The sequence below is a fragment of the Arvicola amphibius genome, chromosome 4 (genome assembly GCF_903992535.2).
Source record: "Arvicola amphibius chromosome 4, mArvAmp1.2, whole genome shotgun sequence".
In the NCBI taxonomy this organism is placed as follows: domain Eukaryota; kingdom Metazoa; phylum Chordata; class Mammalia; order Rodentia; family Cricetidae; genus Arvicola; species Arvicola amphibius.
In genome coordinates this window covers 20,375,993-20,395,404 of record NC_052050.1, presented here as the reverse complement: position 1 = coordinate 20,395,404, position 19,412 = coordinate 20,375,993, and the positions used below count along the sequence as shown (strand labels likewise).

Genomic DNA, 19,412 nt, shown 5'->3' with positions numbered 1-19,412 from the left:
TGCTTCCCACTAAATATTTTAATCATGAGAAATGGAGTGTTTTTAAGCCAACTGCTCTGAAAGCTTAGAAACTTCTAGTTCTCAAAACCTATGTATATAAACTGGGTGGTGGTGGTACTCACCTTTAATTCCAGCACTCAGAAGGCAGAGACAGGTGGATCTGAGTTCTAGGCCAACCTGGTCTACAGAGCAAGTTCCAGGACAGCCAAGGCTACATAGAGAGACCCTGTCCCTAAAAACAAAAAACCAAGCCTAGGTGGCTTCACCCTGGTCACTCTCCTAGTCCCCTAGACCTCAGACGATAGTGGGGATTGGGAGCTGCAGTTTCTGTCCATCTGCTGCCATGCCACCACCTCTGACCCTTCCAGCCCAAGAACACAGGACACACTTGCCAAAGTGGATTCTAACACTTTATTAGATAAGAGGTCACAAGCCACAGGACTTTAAAGTGCAAGAAATTCCCTGGCAATAAAGCCACATGTACACCAGCTCCCCACCAGTCAGCACCACCTCTCTGGATCCGTCATCTTACATGAGGTGGGACAGAGGTGGGGAGGAGTGTTGGGACCCGTCATTAAAACAGAGGACAGCAGGGACCAAGAACAGCGGCTGGAGGAGCATGAGTATTAGTGGCCTGGACTTGGCAAGGGGCTGCCAGTGATGCTTGCTGAGGGAAGGCTCAGGGCAGTCTAGAACCAACATGTTTTAAAACATTCCTTACGGTTAGGCCCTTGTCCACCTGTCTCTGGTTTCCCCAAAGAAGGAGTGAGTAATTCAGAGCCTCCAGTTGGGCTCGAGGGTATCCCTGATACACACAACAGACACAAACCACCGGCAGATGCCAGTTTCAGAACTGTGGTGTGCACTGGCCCAACTGCGGGGTGGGGAGAGGCTACTGTCAGGAGCTGTTGGGTGTGTGCTGAGTGTGAGGTACATGTGCCTACCAGTGTGGTGAAGGAGTGTGTATGTGCACAAGCATGTATGTCCCATGCACTTCCCTAAGAGGCAGTATGGCCAAAGGGAGCCTGGCTTCTTTGGTGGGACAAGCACTGTGGGGTGGGGATAGGGGAGTGGTCAGCAAGAACCATGGGAAAAGCTCTGGTTCTAACTCCCGAGGCGTCTGTACCTGCCCGGGTCCTTTCTACCCAGAACAATGCCCTTGTTCTAGCACAGCAGACCCAAGGCAGCTGGGTCTACAGTTCCGGTTCTTGTGTCAATCAGCTCCTCCTGCCTCTCACAGGTGAGACAGAACTGGAGAATCTTCCACTCTCCTCTTCCTCCTTCAGAGGTGGGATTTGGGCAGGAACCCCAGAGACTTTGGCTCAAACTCCATTCCAATCTACAGACCTTCTAAGAGAAAGTTAAAGTGCTTTGTTCTGCATGGATCTCAGAGAGAACGGTAGTCTGCCTGCACTGTGATACCCTGCTCAACGTGCAGCAGCACCCCCACACCTTTGAACACCCCACCAGCAGCTATACACAGTAAACCGCGCAGTGACCTCTCCTCTCTAGACTAGACCCCAGCTACCATGAAGAAAGAAGCTTTGAGGAATGGAAGGGCCTGAGGACAAGTGCAGCTTAGTGACCAGAGTACTTACTCACAGCCAGACACAGCCTACGCTCAGCAGCCTAGGCCTGCTACCACCAAGCCAGAACTTTGGAAGGAGCTGGGTCACTGTCGCCTGCTGCTGAGTCTGAAGATGCCCTGCTAGCCCACAGTCTATGAGACAGGTCTTTCCAAGCCTCCGGGGCCTGGGCTCTGACTGGCTCCCCCTCTGTCCACAGGAGGGTGGCACTTAGCTTTCCCTCCTGCAGTCTTCAATTTCTGCATTGATGTTACAGAGACACGTTTCCCTCTGAGTTCTGTCCGTAATGTCTGTCAGGCTCGCCTCTAACCCTGAGCAGCTAGCTGCAGGCTCCAGGGACCTGGCTTCACTTAGCAATGCCTGAGAGCCGGGGACACAAGCACTCCTGACTGGGAAAGCTAAAATGGCAGTGCTGGTTGGTTCCTGAGGCCCACAGTTTGGGAGCTGAGGAGAAATCAAGCATATCCACCCCAGCCCTTGGCCTCCTCCTTTGATCTGGAGGGGCAGCTTCTCTCATCTGAACTCCCCTGGGAGACCAGGTCTTCACCGCCTGCTTCCCTTCGCACTGAGGCAGTGTGTGTCCTTGGAATACAGTGGAGGCCTAGTTACAGGAGTGGGTGGGGTTCTCAGCATGGAAGACATTGCAGGAGCTGGAGCAGCAGTGGTGTGTGCCTGAAGTCAAGACAGCGCTGCTACCACAGCACTGCCAGAGGGCCCGGGGGCTAGAAGACGTCGGTCTCCCGCTCGATGCCCACATACTTGAGGGCATCAGCTTGGCTGTACCTATCCCAGAGCAAGGAGGAGGAACTAGTTACTCTGTGGTTGATAAGATGGGGTCCCCTCCTGTTTCACTTCCTCCCAATTCCTAGCAGCCATTTGTAATGCTCCTGATTCTGAGGCAAACACTGTCAAGTACAGAGCCTCTCCTCCACCCACTGGAGTGGCTCTAAGCCCCGCAGTAATCCTAACAGCCACTCCTGCCTCAATCCCAACCACCTCACCTATAATCAAAGAAGAGCTCTTCACCAGCCTGAATCGCTCTCTTGGCAAAGATCCCAATGCGGTGATCTCCGTTCACCATGACAACTGCAGAGAGGAGAGGACAGAGCACTACAAGCCTGTGCTTGGGATTCTGTGCTGATTCTCTCCAAATTCCCAGTAGAATCAAATGGAAGCAGAATGAAATCTTGACAACACCTGTCTCTCTGCTTTTGAATCCGCTATTGTAGCCAGTGACTTTGGGGAAATAGTGTCCTTTAAATCATGATTGTGGGAAAGCATTTTAAATGTAGTCAGTGAAAAATGCAAAATACGAAAGTGGGAGGCCTAAAATTATGTCAGCTATCAATCATGAGCATCCTTGAAAAAACTTGAATGATGAGCCAGGAGGCAGTGGCACACGCCTTTAATCCTAGCACTCAGAAGGGAGAGCAGGCAGAGCTCTGAGTTTGAGGCCAGCCTGGTCTACAAAGCTAGCTCTAGGACAGCCAGGGCTACACAGAGAAATACTATCTCAACCAAACAAACAACAACAAAAAAACAAAAAACAAAGAGTTGAATGATGGATAAAAATTATAGTGCATGAGGTATTTAGCCCACCCCACTTCCTAGGCTGCAGAAAACTCACTCACCTTTGGCATAACAGTTGGGGTTCACTGAATGGTTTGCAAAGCGAATTTTGTTTCCTTTCCGGGTAGCATCCACTACAAAATCTACATGACATAAATCAGAGAACATCATGAGTGTCCCAGGAACTCTACACTTCTGTTTTTCTGGGGGGCGGACAGTCAAGTTCTAGCTCTGTGGCCCAGGGTGGCCTAGAGCAGATGGCATAATCCTTATGCCTTAGCCTCCCTAGTGCCGTGATTACAGGTACATGCCATTATACCCATTTTTGCTTGTCACCTGCAGCTCAGGCTGGCCTCAAATTTGTGGTATTTCTTTTGTCCCGGCCTCTAAAGTGCTGGGATTATAGGTGTGACCCATGTGCCGGGCTTCAATTCCACACTTCTTTAGCTCTAGTTTAAAGTCAGTTAAGTGGCAACAGAAACAATTTAGTCCAATGGGAATGTGAAGCCCAGAATAGCAACAGGAGATGGGAAAAGCACATGGCCTGCCTCCTCTCTCCCACCTACTGGGTAGGGTAACTTCTCAAGTGGAAGTGCCCTGTGTTCCCATTCCAAATACAACTCAGAAATGAACCAGAGCCTATGGATCTTCCAAGTTCAACCACAGCTTGAAGTATCTGTTGGCCAGATTCAGCCTGGCCTGAACCTGGAAGAGAGCAGAGGCTGCTTTCTGTAAAGGCTTGCACATGATCACTTTGGTATAAAAGGGAGGCCATGCCATACCATTGTTGAGGTTGAAGAGGAAGCTGGACATATATTTATCATAGACCTTCCCTCGCCGATCAGCCTCATCCTGAGAGATGAGCTGGAGGAGTAGACAAGGAACAAGAGGATGTCAGGCTGCCTGCTCAAGGTATACCTGAGCTGGGGGAGGCGGTGTGGGACAGCAAGCTCAGGCCACACTAGGCCCATCTCCACCCAGGCTGGCCAGGTGAAGGTTGGGGAGAGCCAGACACCAGTGCTTGACAAACCGTGGTTTGTTTCAGGACTACAATCAATTCTGTGGGATCCCCTGAGAGGCCACATGAAGATTGGGCTGAGTTATTTAGAGATTAATTCACAGAGCCTAACCCACAGAAAATCCGAGAGCGTCTTGTCAGCCCCTTCCCAGTAAGAATGTGGGCTGGACCTGGAGCACTCACCTCACCACAATATTCAGAAATGAATTCATTCTTCTGCACAGACTCCTTGATGAAGGTGCCCCATCCGGCCACATCAGAAGGGGCCAGCAGCAGGTGCTGGGGAGAGGGAGGCAAGCCTTAGACGACAGGGCGGGTGTGGGCGGGTGTGAGTGCTGCACGTGCACATGTGTGATGGGGGTGGGTGGAAAGAACTACCAACTGCCAGGGGATCCTGAGAACAGAGACGGTCCAAACCATTCTGCTCTTGGGGGTGAAAAAACAAGAAGCAGAAGTGGTAAAGGAAACGGGACACTTTCTTCCTCTTCCTTGGGGACTTCCAGGGCTGAGTCCCGGCATACACTGCAATGTAGGAGGTAGAAGGGGCAACTTTGGGGCTGGGAGTGCAGTCCAGTGGTAAAGTGCAAAGTCTTACACCAGATGTGAGCATCCACAGCGAATACCGCCTGCTCCTTTTGTAGGATGGAAAATTTGATTAATCTGGCCACTGACAGAATGTATCAAGCACTTTCACATACAAACCCCCTGAGGAGCCGATGGGACAAGGACACCTGGGACCATTTCCTCTTTCCCACTGTGATCTTGACCCAAGAAAAGACCTCACCTTTTTGAGGCCACGCTGGATGCTGCAGTTTTTGCAAGACACCACCTTGCAGTCCCAGTGCTCTGAGGCCCCACAGGTGAGGCACAAGTCAGGGTCACACTCCCGCACTGCCAGATAGCAAGGACACTGCTTGGTATTGCACTGAGTCTTACAGCGACAACCAGGAAAACGGTTCTGGCCTGGGTGGGGAGAGGGGGACGGTTAGGAAGCAGGCCCACACCAATGGAGGCCGGATTCAGGGACAGCAGAGAAGTAAATGGACATGTTCAAGACTTGGCAGAACAGACAGAAGGTTCCTTCCCCTGAACGTTTGGCCTTTCCCCCTTAGACAATGAAGTACCTCCTTCAGGGCTCAGGAGATGGTTCGATTGGTAAAGTTCTTGTCATGTAAACATGAAAAACTGAATCGGATCCACAGAACCCACATACAAAAGCCAGGCATGGCAGCACCTATGCGCTTGTAACCCCAGTGTTGGGAAGCTAGCGACAATGGATTCTTGGAGCTCACTAACCAGACAGCCTTACCCTAATAAGCAAGCCCTTAGTTCCAGTCAGAGATCCCACCTTAAAAAAAAAAAAAAACAGCTAAGTGGCTCCTGAGGAATGACACCCAAGGCTGACGCCTGGCCGCACATGCACATATATGCACCAGCGTACTTACACAGATACACACACTATGAACTAATTCCCAACATTCAAGTCCAATAGACAACAGAGCAGGTGTGACTATTTGGTGTCACCTGGAGATTCCCCAACAGGGTTCCCCTCTCATTCCTGTTGACAGAATTCAGAAGCAAGGTGGAGAGAACCCCAGAGAAAATAAATCAGTGCTTTTCACAGTAAATACTCATCAAAACAAGTATCATTTTGAGAAGCGAATGTATCCGCTCTGCGCCGCCCTCCATCCGCAACCCTCCCCAGCACTGGCACTTTATCTGCTGTGGCTGAGATCATTATCTGTTCCCTGTGAGGTGACAATCACAGCCGGCCTGGGTCCTGCCTTGTGCAAGCCCAGAGGCTGCCATCAACTGCACAGCCCAAAGCAGGAAAGGTAAGCTGGGTACTTTTCTGCTGACCCCCGAGTCCTGTCTCTTACCAGATAATATGTAAGAGCATGTATATGTGTACACAATTACTTTTTTAGGTTTATACACATACATAAAATATAATACACACATACAGACTTATTTATATTTTATGAGTGTGTATGCCTTTTTTTTGGTTTGTTTTTGTTTTGATAGGGTTTCTCTGTGAGACAGCTCTGGCTGTCCTGGAACTTGCTCTGTAGACCAGACTGGCCTTGAATGCACAGAGATCCACCTGCCTCTAACTCCTGAATGCTGGGATTAGAGGTGTGTGCCTGCTTATTTATGTGCAACACATGTGTGCAGTATCCACAGAGGCCAGAAGGTGGCGTTATATTCCTCCTGAGCTATAGTTACAGGTAGCTGTGAGAGTGCTAGGAACAGAACCCAGGTTTTCTGCTTTAACTGCTGTGACATCTCTCCAGCCCCTACATACTAATTTTTAATTTTAATTATATGCATGTATCTATCTGTAGGTGAGTATGCACACCTGAGTGCAGGAGCCCTTGGAGGCCAAAACATGGCATCAGATCCCTTGGAGCTAAAGTTGTATTTCCTTATAAGCTGCCTGATATGGGTGCTGGGAATTGAACTAGGGTTTTCTACAAGAACAGTATTGCATTTTTACCCATTCCAGCTCCTACTAAGGGACAGTCAGATTCCTCGGCTAAGTATGGTGGTACGTGGCTTTAATCTCAGCACTCAGGAGGCAGAGGCAGGTATATCTCTGTGAATTTGAAGCCATCCAGGACTGCACAGTGAAACCGTCTCAATACAAAACAACAACAAAATAAATTCCAGCTAATATGGAAATGTTGAAATGAAGGCTCTTTACCCTGCTCAATTAATATATGATAAAAAAAAATGTGTTCTAAAGAACTCTAGCTGGGGTAGGTATAGACAGTGCTTCCCTTGCAAGTACAAGTCACAGAACAGAACCCTAGAACCACAACCAACCAGTCTTCAGATATTAAACAAACACGAAGAACTCTCTATGGGTCCAGTGTGATGGCACGCACCTGTAATTTCAGCAGTGAGGAGGCAGGAGTTCAAGGTCTGGGCCTGGGTTATCGAAAGCTCTCAAAATAACTGTGTGTGTATTTTAGGTAAGAGGACAGACAACGCAGGAAGAGTACCCTTCCATTATATGGTCCCATGGATTTAACCCAGGCTTCCTGGCAAGTTTGTTTGCTGCCTTTACCTGCTGAACCACCTCACCAGACCTTGTTTTTCTTTTCTTTTTTCTTTTTCTTTTTCCTCCTCTCCCTTCCCCTCTTCTCTAGTTTTCTCTTTTGAGGCAGGGTTTTAGTCTAGATTCAAGGGATCCACCTGCCTCTTTCTCCCAAGGCTAGATAATACTGTATCCAGCTAAACAAATCTGGAGGTGGTGGGGGTCGTTGAAACATGGTTTCATTAGTCGCGCAGGTTGGTCTTGAACTCTGCTCCTCCTGCTTCAGAGTCCTACAGTGGTGTTCCAGACCTAGTTAGTTACACACTACCACACTCAACCCATATAACCTTTTTTTTTCCACTTTTATTTTTATTTATGTATGTGTGTATGTCAAGTGTGTATGGATGCCCGAGGATAGAAGGTGTCAGATTTCCTGGAGCCGAAATTACAGGTGGTTGTGAGCTGCCTGACATGGATGCTGGGAGCCAAACTCAGGACCTCTGGGAGAGCAGAAAGTGCTCCTAGCCACTGAGCCGCCTCTCCAGCCCCAACGTTTTTAAAAACAGCCTCCTAAGGAGAAGGCTGCGAGTGCGCCTTAGGAAAGGAAGGAAGGAGACAGCCCCTAGAGTCCCTACCTGACTGTCACAGCTGGAAAAGGTGGCGCATACCTGTCTAAGCAGTGGACAAAGGAAAATACAGAAAGGAGTGAGGGAGGGAGAGGGAGGAGAGACTTTGTAAGCCTAGGACTTGGGGTGCTTTTATAAAGTAGAAAAGGGGTTCAAGGCCAGCCTGGTCTACAGTGAGAACTTGTCTGAAAAATGAAACCATCACTGTGATGGCTGGGTTCCCTGGTGTGTATTACCAACCAGAGAAAGGAGGTGGCTCTGGCTCCAGCTGCAAAGGAAGTCCTGTCATTCTTCCCTGTCAGTTTTCTCACTGAAAGGCTTTCCCACCTGGCAGCTTAGAGCTCTGCCTGGCAAAGGTGGCTCAGCAGCAAGGGGAACTGACTGTTCCTCCAGAGGACCTGTGATTTATTCCCAGCACCCACACAGTGGCTCAAGATGGTCTGTGACTCCAGTTCCAGGGAATCTGACTCCCTTTTCTGACCTCCTTGGACAACAGGTATGCCCACAGTGCAGATATACATGCAGGCAAAACACTTATATACATAAAATAATAAAATAATGTCAAAATTAAAAATAGTACCAACCAATCCCCACAACTATCCCAGCTGGCTCACTTCCCTGTGGGACGCCTGGAGCACAGCAAAGGTCTACGGGCAGCTATGGGGCAAGAGGGAGCCTGGGCACTCAAAGGCCACCACTTTGGTAGATGATGGTGAAAGCAGGGTGCTCTTACAGTCTGGGCTGCACTGGCAGAACTTCTCACAGAAATTCTGGGTCATGATGCAGGGGCAGGTGCTGTCACAGGGACGGTCCGGGTGGTCACAGGGTTGGTAGTTATACACCTGTGTAGAAGAGTTATCTAGAAGAGAGTAGAGAAGGACACTGTGACCAGGCACCCTCCAAATGTTCCAGTGCCTCAAGTCAAAGCAGGCTGTCCTAACATGACCTTGGGCTCACTGAGCACCTGATGAGGCAGCATGGACCAGTACACAAACATGTGAAGTATCTGCTTTGAGGGCAGGGTATGGAGATGGCCTGAGATAACAAGGTACCTACTCTAAACATGAAAAGAGGTCTGGCACTGGCAAACAGCACACTAGGAAACTCAGAGACCACAAGGCCGTAAGTTTATCTCCTAAGAGGGTATCTCAGCTGTAGCCACTGGCTCAGCCCTTGAGATGCTGCAAAGAAATCTGCAATCTGCAGAAGCAGCCAGGGTCAACTGGAGAGCTATAGGTGTGGCAAGGCGATAACCACAGGGTGAGGTCTCAGTCTGAACTCTGTGTGTGTGTGTGTGTGGGCTGTGTGTGTGTGTGTGTGTGTGTGTGTGTGTGTGTGGTGTGGTGTGTGTGTGTGTGCGCGCGCACGTTTTCACATGCAGGATGAAGCCCATCATCCTGAACATGTTAATCACACACTCTACTCTGATCTGTCCCCCACCTTTCTTTAACTGAACTTACCTTTCTTCAGCTGAATTTTTCTGCAGTGTGCGGCCCACAACCTAGGAGAAAAAGAGAGCCACGATAGGTCTGCGTCATTGTCTTCTGTAGATGCAGACAAATGACAGGGTGCCCTGCTTTGTGGGACAGTCTGACGACTGCAAGGTACCTTTCAAGAGTTCCTTAGCAGGAGGCGCCTACCCTGGTATGCAGAATCTGAGCCTGTCTAACAAAGCGAAACTCACAGAGTTGTCTCTTATCACACCATTGCTTCTTCCTCTTCCTGCCTTCTCCCCTTTGCCAGGCAGAGCTCTAAGCTGCCAGGTGGGAAAGCCTTTCAGTGAGAAAACTGACAGGGAAGAATGACAGGACTTCCTTTGCAGCTGGAGCCAGAGCCACCTCCTTTCTCTGGTTGGTAATACACACCAGGGAACCCAGCCATCACAGTGATGGTTTCATTTTTCAGACAAGTTCTCACTGTAGACCAGGCTGGCCTTGAACTCACAGAGTCAGATCTGCCTCTCCCTCTCAAGTACTGGAATTAACTGTGCACAGCTATTAATTTCCTTTAACTTCCAATCAATAAACACAGTTATGTAACTCTGAAAAATAATACATATAAATATATAAAGAAAAGGAATAAGCCAGGTGATGGGGGCACACACCTTTAATCCCAGCACTTGTGAGGCAGAAGCAGGTGGATCTCAGTGAGTTCAAAGTCAGCTGGGTCTACAAACTGAGTTCCAGGATAGCCAGGGCTACACAGAGAAATCCTGTCTCAGAAAACAAGCAAACAAACAACAACAAAAAGAAAACAATAACAAAAAGAAAGACAAGAAAAGGAACAAATTCCTCAAAGTTGATAAGTGGGGATGATGGTCAATGCCCAAGAAGGGGAAACAATTTTAGTGTAGAGCTACAGCCCCTACGTCCTACTGGCGAGAAACTCAGAAGAAAAGTCAGACAGCTAGCTCAAGAGTCCTCAGCGTGGGCAACAGGGAGGGGCTGGCCCTAGTCACAGATCCTCAGGGAGTGCTGAGGACACTGGCTGCCATCTGAGTGTCCCAATAGGATGGGCGGGCTCTGCCCAGTGCAGTGAGTGGCAAGAGGGGGGCAAGGATGGCATGGGGGCGGGGGGCAGACCACAGACAACCCGGCCATTAGAGTTCGTTGTCAGCCTTGCCTGTGTTTCCTTTTCTTCTTCTGGGAAGGGTTCATTAGCTCATCTGTTGGCAGTTTCAGGATAAGTGCCTCCTTGACTGCAAACTGAAAGACCTGGAAGAGAAACCAACCGGACCTGTCACACTGCTGGGGCCAGGTAACCAGGCAGGTGACTGGGCAGGTGCTGGGCTTGTGAAGGGTCTGAGCTTCACAGACAGCTAACTGGGCATCTTTTTAGTCGGGGAGAAACAGGGTGCGGCTGGGGTCACTGGCTCTGAAGGTTTACTTAGACTCAGGAGGCAGAATTACTAAACACGGCCCTGCTGCCCACCGGCACTGGTTTTCATCCTCCACTCTGCCTCTTTCAGGAAGGGAACTGCAGGTGCTGAGTGCGGCCTGATGGGAAGGGTGTCCCTGGGCTAAGCACTAGCTCCCTCTGATGGCAGAAAGGTAGCAGACCCCTGGCTGTCCATCACGGCAGCACTTCAGCAAGGCTTCAGCCTTTAAAGCATTTATTTTTTGTTTCCTCTCCCTCTCTTCTCTGTTTACCCCCTTTTGGACTATGAAGCCTTATGATAGCCTGCAAAAACTATAAACAGTACCAGGAAAACATTCCTTTAAAAAACACATAAATTCTACAGACTTTTAGGTTAAGGAACCTGTGCTGTGGGGTTGCAAGATGGCTCAACAGGAAAAGCTATTGTCAGGCAACCGTGATGACCTGAATTCAGTCCACAGATCCTATTGTTTAAGGAAAGGACCAGCTCCCAAAAGCTGTTCTCTGCCCTCCAAGAACTGCTATCACATGTGCACATCACACACTATACACCACACACACACACACACACACGTAATAATAAAATTTTAAAAAGAAGCCATATTGCGAGCAAACAGATATGGGCTCCGAAATGGAAGTGCCAATCTCTTCTGCTCATAATTCTCTTCACTTGTCACACGAAGGAGCATGAAACACGTTCTCAATTCTCAACCCCTTCTATAATACCAGGCCTAGTAATGCTTGATTTGAGAATGTGCTCCTAGCAAAAGACCTGCAGAAGTCAGGGAGCCAGGTGATCAGGGATCTGGCACTGGGCCCTTCTCACTGGACAGACTGGCTCAGACACCTGACTCTCACCTCTGGTCTCTACTCCTCTCCTGTCACCTTTTCTTTTGAAGAATTTAACTACATTTTCATTTATCCACGCTATGTGCACGTGTGTGTTTGTGTAGGCATGTGTACTGCAGTAGGTTGTACGAAGGTTGGAGGACTACTTTGAACAGTTGGTTCTTTCCTAATGTGTGGGTCCTGGGGAACTGAACTTGGGTCATCACGCGCCTTTACCTGCAGAGCCATCTTAACGGTCTGCAGTCTTTTCTTGCCTCTGGAGCATCAGTGGCTGCTGCCAAACCGCAAAACCAGGGATGGTATGAGAGAGAAGGCTGAGGTCTGCACCCAGGCTGGGGGTGGCAATTAGAAAACCCAGTGATAGGAAACCTGGAATAAAGCATGTGAGGAAGGGCTTGGTGTGGTGGCACACACTTCTAATCCTAGCACTTGGGAGACAGAACCAAGTGAATCTCTGAGTTCAGTGCCATGCTAGTCTACATAGTGACCTCTATACCAGTCAAATCTGCCTCAAAAATATGCATATGCACATACACATGTTCTCTCCCTCTCTCTTTTGCACGAGCGTGCGCGCGCACACACACACACACACACACACACACACACACACACACACGGCACAGGGTAAGGAAGAGAGCAGATGGTTTGTGATCAAGGCCTCTCCATGATCTAGAAGGAGAGGTGTACAAGACCCTGAACCAAGACACTTTCTGTTCGGACACAGCCTGCTAAGATGGTAGCGGAGACTGGCAGTGAGGAAAGGAGGGCCCATGTTCATCCTGCTGCTCCCAGGAAGTACCTGCTTGCATGTCTTTGTCCCCAGAAGCCTGGCTATTGAGCAGAAGTTGTTGAAGTAGGTGCCATGGAAGACTCGGAAGAGAGATTCTTCAGCCCCAGTCCACTCCACAGGCTCTGAGGGGGCTTCCACAACACAGAGCTGAGGTGGGGCTGGACTGGCTTTCTGTTTCGTGGGGGTCTGACAGCGAGAGTTAGCCTCTGCGCAAGGGAGAAAAACATAAATGTGTGGAATGCAGCTGTTGGCCCCATGTCGGAGCACATCATTCTAATCGGAATGGAAACATTAGCCCTTCCACTCCACTTACACACGCCTGTAAATCCAGGCAGTCAGCAGGGTCAGAACAAGTTTGAAGCTAGCCTGGCCTACACAATGTGAGTGCACTCACGCTCTAGGTGTGTGTGTGTGTGTCTCACTTTCATTGCTTCCAGGTAAACTAGTAGAAAGAGGGTTTTTTTGTTTTGTTGTGGGTTTTTTTTTTTTTTGGTTTTTCAAGTCAGGTTTTCTCTGTATAGTAATGGCTGTCCTGGAACTCACTCTGTAGACCAGGCTGGCCTCAAATTCAGAGATCCACCTGCCCTGCCTCCCGAGTGTTAGGATTAAAGGCATGCGCCACTACCACCACCCAGCAAGAATTAACAGTTTCTAAAAGGTATAAATATTAAGAGCTGGACATTGACCCTGGTCATTTGTTTACCTGAAGAGCTGGAGGCCCAGTCATTGCCTGTATCCCTGTCACTGTCTCCTTCTTTAGTCTCAGCCATAGCAGAGGCAGATGTGTTGGAGCAGGACGCACTGACCACGTGGTGCCTTCTCCGCCGGCGCCCAGAGCACTTGGACCGAGGGTTATGGAGCATGGCATACTCCTTTGCTCCTTCCTGTGGTGAACACATTACAGGTAGGAAATAGGGACAAAGGGTCTGCAGACTGATGCCACCATCACAAAGCTTCATCTATAATGGAACTTTGGCTTTATCTGTGCCATGTAAGTGTGAGCATATTATGACGGTAGCCAAACATCCACAAACATAGAAACACACAACAAGAAGTGTCATAGAATCTTAAAAGATACAATCTATACATTTTCAGCTTTGAGTGACATATGAAATTCATTCACTGTTAGTTATCTGGGATTTAAGAACATCTCCTGCAGATGAAACAAGGTCAGAGGGAATGAAACCAGATGAAACCTGCTGAAACCTGTTCCATGTTCTAGGGTAGATACAGGATTCAGGGCTCCTTTCCCTAGGCCATTGCCCTTCATATGTGACCACAAAGCCTCTGTTTCAGTAACACAAGTGCAGTCTCTGGATTAGAATGTAATCATGGTTTAATGTAGAAGCTTCTCCCTAAGTCTACATATGAGACTTTGAAGAATGCATAAACTATACCTCAGCTTGGTCACACTGGTTCCTACAGACGTCTACCTGTTACTGCTGTGATATCACACACCTACCTACTCCATTAGGTCAAACACACAGCACTGGCTGCTTACATTCCCTGTCCTTCTCTTCCTATTTTTTCCAGTGCTGGGACGTGACGTCAAGGCTTTGTATATGTAGACAAGTGTCCTACCACTGAGATACAGCCGAGCCTTATAAATAATTAGCCCAAAGTACTGCTTGCCATAAATAAAACCAAGGCTACAGAGCTAACTTCTGAGATCCTAGGATCAAATAAGGCAAGTGACGCTTGCGAGAAGAACAATTAAGTCCAGAATATGGATCATCTCACAAGACTGAACATCCAAAAAGAAGTCACAAGTGGTGCATGCCTTTAATCCCAGCTCTTGGGAGGCAAAGGCAGGTGGATCTCTCTGAGTTCGCAGTCAGCCTGGTCTACTGAGTGAGTTTCAGGACAGGCTCCTAAGCTAGAGAAACCCTGTCTTGAAAGGAAAAAAAAAAGAAGTCACAAGGGTTAGACACCAGCACTTGGGAGGCAGAGGCGGGCAGATCTCTGGGAGTTTGAGGCCAGTGTGGTGGTTTGCAGAATTTAAGTTCCCTGCCAGCATGGGAAACATAGTGAGACCTTGTCTCAAAACAAACATGAAAAGAAGAAATGAATGATGGAATTATTTGAGGTAAAAACAATAAATAACTAATAGCCAAATATGGTTTCTGACCACATTTTATGGGATGATATGAGTCTGAAAATGAAATCTAAACAGACAGGCTAGGGATGTACGTAGTAAGTAGCATGCCTTGGACCTAATCCCCAAACTCATATAAAGATAGAAAATACTGGATAAAGATAGAAAAATACTTCATGTCCAGGAAGGCCTCTTTCGGTTTCTTTATACGTTAAAAAATGTTTTTTGAGAGCTGAGTGCAAGCCTGAGTCGTGGTGACCCCAGCGAATGGAAGCATAGCCTGAGTCGTGGTGACCCCAGTGTACGGAAGCAGAGCCTGAGTGAGTCGTGGTGACCCCAGCAAATGGAAGCAGAGCCTGAGTCATGGTGACCCCAGTGTATGGAAGCACAGCCTGAGTCATGGTGACCCCAGTGTATGGAAGCAAAGCCTGAGTGAGTCGTGGTGACTCCAGCAAATGGAAGCAGAGCCTGAGTCATGGTAACCCTAGCGTATGGAAGCAGAGCCTGAGTCGTGGTGACCCCAGTGTATGGAAGCAGAGACAGAGAATCAGAACTTTCAGGGCTAGCCTCATTTACATGAGTCTAGAGCTACCCAAAACACTGCCTCAGAAAACCAACTTTCCCTCACACCAACACTTCAAAAAAGGTGGAGGCATGGTGGTGCATGCCTTTAATTCCAGCATTTGGGAGACTGAAGCAGGCTCCTGAGTTCAGGCCAGCCTGAGCCATATTTGAAACTAGTCTGAAAACAAAATGTTCTTAATACAAAGCAACATAGAGCTGGGAACAGCTCAGTGTTGGAGCACTTGCCTAGCAAGCATAGGATCCAAGTTCAATACTCAGCACTGTAAAAAAAAAAAAAAAGTTGAAAAAAAAAATTACAAGCATTGGTTTCTCTCCAGACTGCTTAAATCCTCTGCCTTCCACTGAAGCCTTTAACGGACAAACAAGTGAGCTCTCAGCTAACACTCTGACGCCTTGCTTTGGCTGGGCTAGACATCTTGTTATGATTAGACAGTCTGTAAGGAAAACACGAGCTGAAGGAAGAAAGCCCAGCGCATCTGAATGTGTGCATCTGGCTATCGAAGTGGAACAGACATGCATGGTGTCTCAGAATGGTGACTCTGAGGACGACGCCCTGTCAAGGGCAAAAATGTTGACATTACATTGGGGAGAGACCTAGAATAATTTAAAAAGCATGGGCTATGGATTTAGATCAAGGCCCGAATCCCAAAAATGCTATAAGCATTGACTTTATTAATAAACTGTGCAAAATATGTGACTTTAAAACCCCTAACTTCTTCCACTTTGGGGCATTGCCATGAGGATTAGCAGACAATGCATGGGAGGGGGCAGCAGAGGGCTTGATACACAGGGGGACTTAAGGCATGAGTTGGAGAAAGTTAATTTATTTTGCTATAACCATATAGCCCACTTGAGATGAACAACAAGTAACATTTGCTGCCATGTCCCTTCTGTTACTCTGCTAAAGATGTTCCCGAAGGCACCTGGTTTTCCACTGCAGTTTTAGCGATGGCAGAAACTGTATTTAGGTAGTATATCCTTTGCCTGAGCTCAACCTATTATGTGGAGAGCTGACTAGTGACCCTCCTCTGGGCGTTGCTCTGACTACTACTATACCCCACCCACCCCCTCTCCAAGGTTACCTCAAGCAATTAATCATCTCACTGTAGATTTACAGAACCCAAGAATATCTGCCGACCTTCAGGTAAAACCAGTATATTTAAATTTCCTATTATTGTTCAGTTTTGTGGATCACCTCACACAAATCATGTAGGTTGCTGAGGTTTAAAAGCAGTTATGTCCGGGCAGGTGGCTCAATGGGTTATAGTACTTTACTACACAAACACTTGAGTTCCACCCCTAGGACTCACATAGTCAGAGAGAACCAACGCCTCAAATTCTCCTCTTCCTCTGACCTCCACATGTACAATGGCATATGCACAGTAAATGACTGAAATGTGTCTGCCTTCAGAACTACAGAAACAAGCCTCAGAAGACCATGACCCACTGAGACATGCCAGTCAGCGAGAACAGGCCCTAGGCCCCAGATGACTAAATTCCTCACTCAGCACACATCCTCCTGTTACTGCTTTTTTTTTTTTTTTTTTTTTTTTGAGACAAGGCTTCTCTGTAGCTTTGGAGCCTGTCCTGGAACTAGCTCTTGTAGACCAGGCTGGCCTTGAACTCACAGAGATCCGCCTGCCTCTGTCTCCCAAGTGCTGGGATTACAGGTATGTGCCACCAACGCCTGGGTTCTCCTGTTACTGCTTTCCACCCATACAAGCCCTTTGTGCTTCCGAGGGTCCTGATATGGGACCCTCGGGCAGTAACCTCACCTCCATTGTAAGTGAAGACTGCTCTTTTGTTCCCAGCCAAATAATCACACAGAAACCATATTAATTAAAACACTGTTTGGCCAATGACTCAGGTGTATTTCTAGCTAGCTCTTACATCTTAAATTAACCCATTTCTATTAATCTGTATATGGCTACAAGGCTATGGCTTACAGAGTAAGGGTCTGTTCTGGCATCTTTCTCCTTCAGCAGTTACATGGTGTCTCCTTGACTCCACCTACTCTTTCTACATCTCTGTTCAGATTTCCTGCCACCAATGATGTCTGGCTACCCCATCAGCACATACTTCACCATGTCAAAGCCTTCTGTTCCCCAACCCTCCATCTTTGCCCCCACTTAGCGTTTAGTAGCCAGAATGAAGGAAAGCAGGAAATGAACGGAGGCTGGTAGGAGAGAAGTGAACGGGTTCCCTTCTCTGCAGCTGTCCTTGGGAGTCACCTCTACTTCCCTTTCCCTTTGTATCCGCAGTTACTTTACCCTCCTGTGCCCAACATTCTAAACCCTAAAGGCTAACTGCTAAATACTCTTGCTTTACAGAGTACCTGGGACAGATAACATTATCTATCTGTTTAGCACTGGGCATCTTCTCATGGAAACTGTGTGGGTGACTCTGAAGGTTGGAAGCACTCTAAGTACCTATGTAACTAACTCTATGGATGGGTAATCAGGAGGCTGAAGACCATGGAGATGTGCCAGTCAGAGAAAAAAGGAAGACACTGCCTGAACGACAAAGATCCTAGTCAGAATATGGCCTGCCTACCCATTCCTTCTTCCCCTCCCTGTAAGCACTCTGTGTCCCTGAGTTCCCCGAGAGGTTTTTCTCTTTTTTTAAATAACGTTTTACCAAGACAGCGTTTCTGTGTAGCACTAGTTGTCTGGAACTTAAGAGACCCACCTGCCTCTGCCTCCCAAATACTAGGGGATTAAAGGCATGTGCCACCACCTGGAGATGGGGTCTTTAGGTGCCTGCCCCCCATATCCTCAGGATGCAGTCAGCTGTTGCATAAAACTGATCCGCTTCCCACCATCTCTTTCTTTTTTTTTTCTTTTTGGTTTTTCGAGACAGGGTTTCTATGTAGCTTTTTTTTTTTTTTTTTTTTAGAGCCTGTCCTGGAACTAGCTCTTGTAGACCAGGCTGGCCTCGAACTCACAGAGATCCGCCTGCCTCTGCCTCCCGAGTGCTGGGATTAAAGGCGTGCGCCACCACCGCCCGGCCCCCACCATCTCTTTCTTATGTTCTAAGCATTGACTTCTGTGTGACGACCAAGCAGATGTGGGTCCATACTATAACAAATCTACTGCCCTGAGATACACAGGAGATTTATACAGCCACAAAAGGCCTGTCCATCAGAAAGGGTCATGAGGTTGGACACAAGAATCAATCCCTTCATGTGTTCTTCTTCCTATGGTTATAAGTATTTACAGAGACAACAACAAAAAAAAAGACAGTATGTATATACAGGAGATGGACACACACACGTGGACACATACACACACACTTTACTCCATTTTTTTTCTTTGATGGTGCTGGGGGTCAAGCCCAAGTACCCCAACACTGACACACATGTACAGCTCTCTTTGTTCCAAATGTAACAATAGTCTCAGACTAAGCAGGTGACATTTAGAGCAGAAAATCCTTTATTAATGTTCATCCAGTCTTATTCCATTACCCTTACAGGAAGACTACACCATCCCATGTCTGGGGAGCTCCTTAAGACTCCTGCAGTGCTGTGAACTAACTCACTTAGCTTGTGTTCCCAGACACAGAAAGTTCAAGGACCATTTCCTGCTCAACTTTAAACAGTGTTAACAATGCCAGAAGGGCTTAAGAACCTACCAGCAAAAGGAAGCAGTCTGTGCCACAGGGTTCTGGTTCGATCTTGATCTCTTTGTTCTTGCGTTTATACACGTTAGGAGTGGCGTGGAAAGCTGAAAAACAAAAACCTGTAGTGTCCCAGGCTCGGTCCATTTGATAAAAGAGGGAGCAGGGAAACTGAGTGGGGAAGTTATGGCAGGTGTTGAACTCATATAAAAGGTGATCGGCAAAGTACACAAAATTTAGTTCTGATATCACCATAATCCTTTCAAAGGCAGAGAGGCACCAAGGGAGAATCATGGTTGATTATTAGGTTGTACCTATCATACAAACCACCTCAGACTGTCACTGAGCAAATAGACAGAACCGGCCCTCTGTAAAGCCCTCACCAGAGCAGGAGCTGGGAACGCCACAGGATAAAGCAGAGCACAGGGGAGGAGCTGGGGTGAGTGGGAGGAGGGGAACACTTCAAACAGTGTAGCCACACTCACGGTGGAGGAAGCAGTCGTATTTAAAGCAGCGCCGGCAAAAGAGGGTATGGAAAGAATGCAGAGACTGCTCCCGCTGCACTGACTTGGCGTTGGGGCCATCAATGTTGGGTGTGCACTGAGGGGGAAGTGCATTGGGGTCTGACATCTCTGTTAGCTCTCGATACCTGTAAGAAAAGAGAGAATTCCTCTGGGGGAACCTGTCTCCACTGTAGCAAGGGGGTTGTCATCCAGGCCTGGTGGGCCAAGGGAGGAAGGGTGATTTCTAGAGGCTTGGTGG

The 19,412-nt window shown here is 48.0% G+C and overlaps 1 protein-coding gene across 4 annotated transcripts in view; it reads right to left on the bottom strand.

Annotated features, from left to right (window-relative positions):
• Window positions 1–396: 396 nt before the first annotated feature.
• Window positions 397–19,412, bottom strand: part of Ezh1 (enhancer of zeste 1 polycomb repressive complex 2 subunit) — a 37,157-nt gene continuing 18,141 nt past the window's right edge. For all 4 annotated transcript variants that reach the window (XM_038325915.2, XM_038325918.2, XM_038325916.2 and 1 more), the window contains 13 exons: window positions 19,136–19,299; window positions 18,666–18,757; window positions 13,059–13,239; window positions 12,365–12,561; window positions 10,462–10,553; window positions 9,300–9,340; window positions 8,573–8,698; window positions 4,958–5,136; window positions 4,357–4,452; window positions 3,938–4,019; window positions 3,218–3,298; window positions 2,588–2,672; window positions 397–2,369 (listed from right to left, as the gene is read on the bottom strand). In XM_038325915.2, the coding sequence (XP_038181843.1) occupies window positions 2,309–2,369; window positions 2,588–2,672; window positions 3,218–3,298; window positions 3,938–4,019; window positions 4,357–4,452; window positions 4,958–5,136; window positions 8,573–8,698; window positions 9,300–9,340; window positions 10,462–10,553; window positions 12,365–12,561; window positions 13,059–13,239; window positions 18,666–18,757; window positions 19,136–19,299 (1,477 nt within the window). In that variant the 3' untranslated portion in view covers window positions 397–2,308. The remainder of the gene's footprint in view (window positions 2,370–2,587; window positions 2,673–3,217; window positions 3,299–3,937; window positions 4,020–4,356; window positions 4,453–4,957; window positions 5,137–8,572; window positions 8,699–9,299; window positions 9,341–10,461; window positions 10,554–12,364; window positions 12,562–13,058; window positions 13,240–18,665; window positions 18,758–19,135; window positions 19,300–19,412) is intronic.